This window comes from Cololabis saira, chromosome 5 (assembly GCF_033807715.1).
Source record: "Cololabis saira isolate AMF1-May2022 chromosome 5, fColSai1.1, whole genome shotgun sequence".
Classification (NCBI taxonomy): domain Eukaryota; kingdom Metazoa; phylum Chordata; class Actinopteri; order Beloniformes; family Belonidae; genus Cololabis; species Cololabis saira.
Window position 1 is genome coordinate 40,947,430 of NC_084591.1, and position 8,922 is coordinate 40,956,351.

At 37.9% G+C, this 8,922-nt stretch overlaps 1 protein-coding gene across 1 annotated transcript; it reads right to left on the reverse strand.

Moving 5' to 3' along the window:
• Nucleotides 1–2,195: 2,195 nt before the first annotated feature.
• Nucleotides 2,196–8,493, reverse strand: endouc (endonuclease, polyU-specific C). The gene is made up of 8 exons (XM_061722111.1): nt 8,399–8,493; nt 8,188–8,241; nt 7,336–7,435; nt 7,139–7,250; nt 6,923–7,044; nt 3,838–3,950; nt 3,575–3,725; nt 2,196–2,733 (listed from the first exon to the last, which is right to left on the reverse strand). The coding sequence occupies exons 1-8, from the start codon at nt 8,410–8,412 to the stop codon at nt 2,458–2,460; spliced, it is 942 nt and encodes a 313-aa protein (XP_061578095.1). The 5' UTR covers nt 8,413–8,493; the 3' UTR covers nt 2,196–2,457.
• Between the last annotated feature and the right edge of the window lie 429 nt (nt 8,494–8,922).

Sequence of the window (8,922 nt, forward strand, 5' to 3'; positions counted from 1 at the left end):
AATTCACTGCAAATGTCAGCCCAAGCACTCTTCTTCTTATGTTCAATAGCAGCACTATGACCTTTACTTTCAATAACAGCATGATTTCCCACTATTTGTTTAAGTAGAGTTTTTTCATACTCAGTATAGTTCTTTGAGCGTGTTCTTTTACCTTCAGCCATGTTTGGTGTCAAAATTCCCTCCAGCAAAACTGTCCTCAATTCCATTCCAGGTTTTTATGAGCACCATTAGGCTAACAGACTGTGCTCCCACTTAAGCTAATGAGGTGTTCTCATTTAAGCTTACTCCAGGACTCCACAGTCTGGGACTAACTAAGACAAATGTAAGCCACGCTCATGCAAGCCACTTAAATAACCTAGCTTTACTAGTCTGACTTAGGCCTACTCCTGGCTTGATATAAGCCTTGTCTGTGAAACCGGGCCATAGTGTGTGATTGATTGAATAGGTCTTTTTTTTTTCTTTTGGCTAACTGGCTGTAAAATTTCTTTTTCCCTTCACAGCATCTGCCACACCCTATCAATGTATTCTGCAAACTGATTATTTATATGTTTTATGTGTGATGCTCTTCCTGGCATAACCTTTATAACCTCTATTCAGGATTAGGAACAGAGCGCCTGGGCAGTACGGGGTTCAGTGACTCTGACCTTCTGACCGTACAGTTGCAGGGAAACGGAATTGACTCACTTCACCACAACCATCCCCAGTACTGCTAATACAATTTGTATATATATATATATATATATATATATATATATATATATATATATATATATAAATATATTTATATATATATATATATATATACGTATTTTCTGGACTATAAGCCGCTACTTTTTTCATAGGTTTTGAACCATGCAGCTTATACAAAGGTGCAGCTATTCTGTGGATTTTTCTTCCACCGCTCGCGGCGCTCTAACCGGAATTAGAATCAAAACTAAGACAAAATAAATGCAAAGAAGAATACGCTACTTCTTCTTTAGCAGATAGAAGTAGGTAGAAGCAGATTTCAAACAGATAAATAGATAAATAAATATTGGTTATTTTCTCTTGGTTCTGTCCCGTTTTAATCAGCAAAGTTGCTGCCGTGTTAAAATACACTGTTAGGAAAGATCTATTTAGGTACAAACATGTACATCATTTACAGTTCAAAATCCTTCTGTACATGTAGTAAATATCTAATCTAACAACAGAAATATCTGCGGCTTGCATATCTTTTTTTTTTAAATAGAGCAGGTGCGGCTTGTATATCTTTTTTTAATATTTTTTTTAAAAATAGAGCAGGTGCGGCTTATAGTCCAGAAAATACGAGATATATATATATATATATATATATATATATATACATATATATATATATATATATATATATATATATATATATATATATATATATATATATATATATATATATATATATATATATATATACCCCACTCCACTCCAGGGGTGTTTGATTGTGAATAAATCTGGTTCAATGTGTTCATGTTTGGATCCTTTTTGTCATATTCTTCTGAGCAACAAAAAAGTAACTTCAGAAACAAAAGTAACAACATTTAAAAGTTCAACTATAGAAGGAGTTTTGAGTGGAACCTGGTTCTCTATCAGCAAAAATAGGGTTAACAAAAAATATACATAAAAATCGGATCAATACACGCATCACACCTGATGATATCTATTTATGAAGCTTTAGTTCTCCATTACGATAAAACATTAAAATAAAACAATAGACGCACTACTAATACAGCAAGTTGTGAGGTGAGATAGATGGAAAAAAGTTAGAACAACCCTCGGTCTATTATTTTCTGAAATCCTCCACAATCGTTTCTGCTGTTTTGTTCAGGTTCAGGATGAGATCATTATTCCCACTTCATGCAACACAACAATCCGCTTCTCTGGACTCACATCCACCACTGATACACCCCACATCTCTAGAGTCACATTAGTATTTCTGCAGATGTCAAGGCTCTGACTAGAACTGGAAGTCTGATGTGTAAAATATTTCTTTTGGCAGTAGTTTGTATGTAGGAGTAGCATGAAGTGTGGCGCTCCACAATTCTGCTCTTCAAGGGTGGAAACTGAGGAACACTGATGTAGTGTGCGGATCAGCTGCAGCATTAAAATACTATTATAATACTTTCGTAGGCATCAACAATACACTCTTAAACAGATAATTATTTATAAGTAAAACTTGAAGATTTCCTGAAGGTATTTTATTAATGTGTTATTCATTATTACATCTTTTTTAGTAATGTTTTAATTATTTGTTACTCACTACAACACTGAAATTAATTCATTTCATGCTTATAGTATTTTAAATCAGAGAAATAATCATTAAAAGTAATAAAAATACATTGTTTTAAATCATCCACCCATAAATGTAGAGGTTAAGTTGGTCCAAACAGGTAATAGCACCTGTTTTCAAATATGGACGTGTATGGTAGACAGATGACGGGTGGATCAGTGTGAGCGCTGGCTGATGTGTCGACTGTTGCTGCTGAGCAGTTTGGGGTATGCCGTCCCGAGGGAGCGCCCTTGTCTGATGACCACCAGCTCCATCTGACACTGGTCGATGTTGACCAGCACGGTGGTGCTTCTCTCTGTGTTCATGAGGAAGACGATGGTGAAGAGGGCCATCTCAAACTCGGGGCTGGTCCCGATGAAGGCGCTGCCGACGGGCTTCACCATGCCGTGCCAGCTGAACTGGAGGTTCAGGACGTGGTCGTCCTGATCAGGCTGCAGGTGGAAGCAAGGTGAGTGTGATTTGAAAGAAATCTTGACAACGTAAACAGGTTATGAAGTAGGGCTGTTCGATTTTGCCCAAAAATAAAATCGCGATTTTTTTCTCTCAAAATCCGATTTTCGATTACGATTATTTTGTGAATTGACAAAAGGCAAAGAAATTATTTCAAATATACTGTTTTTTAACATTTGCCCCATTGGGCTTTAAGTGCAAACTTTGCTCTTATTAAACCAAAAATGAATGAATAAAGTGCAAAACTCTGTAAAATAAGTTGAAAAAAAGTTTTAAAAAAATAATAAAATATAAAGTTTTATCTCTGAAAAAAAAAAATCAGCAAATCAGCACTTGCAAACATACAGTAAGTTATATTTCCAATTAAATAAAACAAGACATTTTCTCATTAAACTAAACTGGGTCTTTGCATGCTAAATAATAATGCAACCCATGAAGGAGGTAGAGGTGTGTAATGTCAGTCACTACATTTGCTATTCACATTTGCAAGTTTTTTGCAAGGAACACAAGCCGGTCTACCGCACCTGGCTTGAGGGATGCCCGGTGGCATGTTACAACGCCCCCTCCTACACTAAAGAGCACTTGTCGCAGGTATTGAGAGGTATTTCCATCAATCATTAATATGGTATCAATCATTAATATGTGTGCAGACAAGGTAAAAAAAAAAAAAAAAAAAAAAAATTAAAAATCGATTTTACGATTTTCACGTTTTAACATCGTTCTAATTACATAATCGCGATTACGATTTAAAATCGATTAATCGAACAGCCCTATTATGAAGACACAGACTGAAGACGTGAGACATTTCTAAGGTGAACCTACTAAGTCACGCTCCCTGGCCTTGTATCCTTTGTAGTCCAAGTTGCTGTTTTTCTCTTGCAGGTAGAACTGGATCCAGTTATGAAACCCGATTATCTCCGTTCCAGATTTTGCCTCTCCAACAAAGACATGTTCGAATCCAGAGGAATCCAGGCTGTCACATAAAACAAGCTTTTACTTTTTCTCTTTCTTCACTGTACACACCGATTTAATAATGAATTGAAGAAAAGATGTTCTCATCTTCTGAGATACATTCTGCCTCTCACCCTACGTTCCTCTGCCGGTGGTAGAGGTGGAACCAGATCAGGTTGAGCTGATTCTTAAACAGCCTCAAGTTGGCGCTGGACTTTCCTTTGCTTACCAGGTACTGATGAGCCCGCTGCAGAGAAGTCGCAACCATGACAATCATCAGTACCAATCAGACTCTAGGTGACCTCTGCAGAGTGAGAAAAGGAGGATCCAGAAAGCTCCTCCATCCACGATAACACAAGCAGAATTATTATTGATGTTTCTTTTTTGACATTTCCAGGGAGTTTAACCCTTAAGTGTTTGTTGAAGCTTTGAGAAACAAGACCATTCTTGACTAAAATACTTAGTTTGGGTCAATGTAGTTACATAAATCCTCTTAGACACATACCGTTCCCTCTTTTAAACTCGCCCCAGGGACCAAAACGACATGAAGCAAAGCAGTTTTGAGTGAGATCAGACTAGTGCATTTGCAAGAGAAAAGGTTCATTAATGTTATTACCCAGGGCAACCAACCTACAAGAAAAGAAACGGCTATTTTGAGCCTCTGACAAGACTCATAAATGTTATTCCACTTAAGCAATAGTGCAGTTGGGGTCATTCTTGGGTCATTTTCACTGAATAAGTGTACAAAAAAAATCTATAAAAATACTGTTGGTAGAGGCGCCTCGGTCCAGCCGTCAGCACCTTTTTATAAGTGGATGGGAACGCTACATCACAAAGGAATGTGAAGTAAGAAATGTTGACTTTAAATAAGAAATATTAAGTTCAACAGAGGTTCAGAGGGTGAGAGTGATACGCATAAGCATTAGTAACTACACAGTAGGCATGGGACGATATGAAAATTTCATATCACGATATTAGTGGACAAAAATATCACGATTACGATATTATCACGATATTAGCGCGTCGCTTATAAAATTCTTAAAATGCAAGGAAAAACACTAACCGTGGATCCACTGGTTCCTTCAGAACATTTATTCTCAAATCATTCTCAACACAGTGGTGACACTTGAGGTAGAGAACAAATAGTGTACTGTAAATGTTATGCATTACAAAGTGTAAACTATAGTACCGGTACCGGTACTTATTTGAACTTTCTTTTTTTGTAAGAAAATACTTCCCTGAGAGTCGAAAGAAATAAGTGACAAATAGAAATAAAGTGACAAAGTAGAGCCAAATGCACACTGATTGTATTACTCTCTGAAACTTTAACAGTGGCTGGCTGCCTGCTACTTAGTACGGCTCTCTGGAAAAATAATAAAATAAAGGCACTGCTCTGTAGTATACAAAACAAAAGCTGCATGGCCAACACAAAGATTGAGTGAAAATGTGAAAATAAAGTGCCACAGTAGTCAAATGCACACGGATTGTACTACTCTCTGAAAAAATATTAAATAAATAATAATAATAAATAATATTAATAAAATACATGAAAAAAATAACACTGACTTCTAGCTGGCTGGTAGCCTTGTGTGACCCAAAAAAAAAAAAAAAAAAAAAATTAAAGATTTGGCGATAATTACAGTACCCCACGATAACGTTATCGCGGCCGTTTTTTATCGCGATATACAATAATATCGTATATCGCCCCATGCCTACTACACAGTAATAAGGAAGTGAGTAATAAAGAAAAATCTGTGTAGGTGCAGGTGATGATCAAGCGGTTGTAAGAGAGGATGGAGAGTTGCAGGTAACAGTGTGTAGGAGTTATGAGCAACCAGATGTGTTAGCAGAGGAGGTCTTCTTGGAAAGGGCTTTGATCATTCCACCATTAGGGAACCAAACCACTGCCAATAGGCACAAATGGTGGAGACTTCACGGCTGCTGCGTCTAATAACACTTTTCTATTTCGTCATCAATATACGAGTACCGATCCAGTTCTGTGGAAGCAGAGAACATCTACCGACAGTACACAGCGGGATATCAGTAGTTGACTTGTACAGAGACATAACAAGATGGTGGTGACAGCAAGGAGAGTCCTAAAGCAACAATCTTTTTTTATACACTTTTTTTATATATACAGAGTTAAAATGAGCTCAGTTTTGTGTAGGGATCTTATCCACACTATCACTAAGTGGAATGACGTTTCTGAATCTTGACAGAGGCTTCAAATGGAAGTGGACTCACTTCTGCACGTGCACATACACACACACACAAACACACATGTGCATGCTCACATGCAAGCACACGCACTCACTCAACCGAGAAATTGTCTGTTTATATCCATCTTTTTGGAACGCTGTTTTTTTGTTTTTTGTTCTTGCTATTATTTCAATACAATGTATTTTCTTGGTGAGAACTTTGAATAAGCCCATTTAGGGCTTCCTTTCTCACCTGCACATATTTTCATGCTTTTATGTTCATTTCAACTTTTGTACCGTTTTTTTATGTTGTGCAAATAAACAAATCAAATCAAATCAAATCAAATCAAATAACTTCTTATTTTGATCTAAGTGCTATCATTAATTGTCTCCTAATTCAGAAACTGCTTTGATTCATGTTGTTTTGAACGCTAATGAAAGTTTACTGTCCTTGCCGTCTAATAATGGACTTGGGATTGTTTAAATATTGGGTTCCTTTACATTTTATATCTACTTTTGTTACCAAACGGAGCAGGAAGATTAAACATGCTTAATAAAGCTGAATTAACAGTGGGAAAAACTTCTGAATTATATAACTGTCCTCTGAAGAAAGCACGTGAAGAAACGTATCTCAGGAACCATCAGTACTGAATGTCCACATTTTGGCAGTGATCCTTCTTTGGGGAGCCTGCTGAGGCCAGGGCAGCATTCCACAGCTGCACACAGATGTTTTCACTGTTTTCTCTCTCTAACATCATGATATAATGTGCTCAGTTTCCAGGCAGGAAGAGGCCAAACTCCCTCCAGAGTTCAGCTGCAGCCCCGAAGCCACAAAATAAAGAAATACAACAGAAAGTGAGAAACAGATCAGTTCAATATCTTGTTGGTTTTGTTTTTTTTTGTCTGTGTGGAGTTGAAAACATCTGGGCTGAAAGTTAACAGGTGCTTGGAATCAAAAACAGGGACTAAACTCTTAAATGTTGTACTGTATTGTTGTAGTTTACTGAATGCAGCTACACACCTTCATGACTTCAGTCTGGAGAACAGCATCCAAGAAGAGATTAATTTCCGCCAGCTCCTCTGTCGTGACTCGCTCTGCCACACCTGTAGACCGCTCATAGTTGTCCAGGAGATTCATGAAGCCTGCGAGCACAGACGTCTCATTGATCACAGGAGAGACAGCGGGTGACCTGAATGTTTGAGCTGAGTCAGAGGGACCACACCGTCTGGCACTCACGAGAGAAGGTGGTTATGTTCTGCATTTTGATCTCATTAACGTTGGAAAACAGAGGCTGGGAGGCGTAATCTTGTGCAACATGACTGCCCTGGCTCACAAATGCTGCCCTGCCCTGCAGAAAAGGTGAAACACAAGATCCAAGAGTATCCAGCAAAGGGTAAATGGTTTTTTTTTCCCAGTAAGAGAGGGATCCTCACCTGAACAGAGACTGTGTAGTCTATCCCAGGCGTCATGCGATTCACATCCAACCTCCACAGCTCATTGAAAAGGTTGGATAACTCCTGGTTGACAGCTGGTCTGTTTTGTTTTTTAACAGCAGAGAGCCAGAAGATGAACAGAAATACTGAGATATACTGATAAAACCAGGGGTGGAAAGTAACAAATTACATTTACTCACGTTACTGTAATTGAGTACTTTTTATGAGTAATTTGTAATTTTCTAAGTAGTTTTTGAAATATGTAATTTTTACTTTTACTCGAGTACATTTTGACCCAAGTATTTTACTTCGCTAAATTTGAACCCCCTCACGTTACTGAGTACAAAATCTATGGTGAAAATCTTGTGGGCATTTTATTTTGGTTTATTGTGAATAGCAGGATCCTGCGGGCATTGGGCGCTTTATTTTGTGTTTGAATACTTTGATTCTGGTTTTAATGTTGTCGGTTGGACAATATGACTGAAAATAGTTTGCACTTTACAGTACAGGTTGTGACTGTCCTTTTTGTCCTGTTCTGCAGAAGTAAGAGGATCATGTTACTACTATGTGTACTTTAATATGCCTCAAAGTAAATTAAAACAACTTGTGCTGGATTTGATTCGTGACTCATCCTTTTTTTGCATTAAATAACTGAAAGTAACTTTTACTCAAATTACATTTTAAATTAATTACTTTTGTACTTTTACTCGAGTACATTTTTAGATGAGTACTTTTACTTTTACTTTGAGTAGGATTTGAGCAAAGTAAATATACTTTTACTCAATTACAATTTTTCAGTACTTTTTCCACCTCTGGATAAAACACACGAGGGTTTTAAACATGCCACTGTACCTTGAGGAATTCAATCCACGCAGGAACACAGCGAGGAGGATGAAGCCACAGAGCCTGCATATCACACACATGACATGTTTTCTATCGGTGTCTTGAATTTAAACCAAATTCAAAACAGAGAAAGACTCTAAACTGCAACAAAGTTGTCAGGTTAGATTTTAAAGGAAGTAAATGCTCAGTTTAGCTACTGCTCTGAAATAAAACCACAGACCTTGTTGCAGCCATGATGCCAGATTGTTCACTCCTTCAGACGAGGACTCGCTCATGTGAGCGTCCACGCTCCCCTCAGCCCCTCAAATACACTAAAGGCGGATTTATGGTTCCGCGTTACACCAACGTAGGCCTACGGCGTAAGGTATGCAGCGACGCGCGCCGTACGGCGCGAGTCGCTGCATACCTTACGCCGTAGGCGCTGCGTCGATGTAACGCGGAACCATAATTCAAGCTTAAATCAGGACATGCGCTTATTTGTATTTCTGTGTTTAGCCACCAGAGGGCGCTTTGCTTCAAAAATCTGGATCCGCTTCCACACAAATCGGTTTAGTTATCACAGTTTAAATTCACTTGACTAAAATATCCCGCTTCTCAGAAATGCCTTTTTTTTTTTTTCAAACGGCAGTATTTGTAAAGTACCACATCAGAGACTATAATCTGTCACTATAACTTCTTTGTTGTGTTGATGAAATGTTTGTGGTCTGACGGAAAATATTCTGGGAAGAGACATTTTTAAGGGAA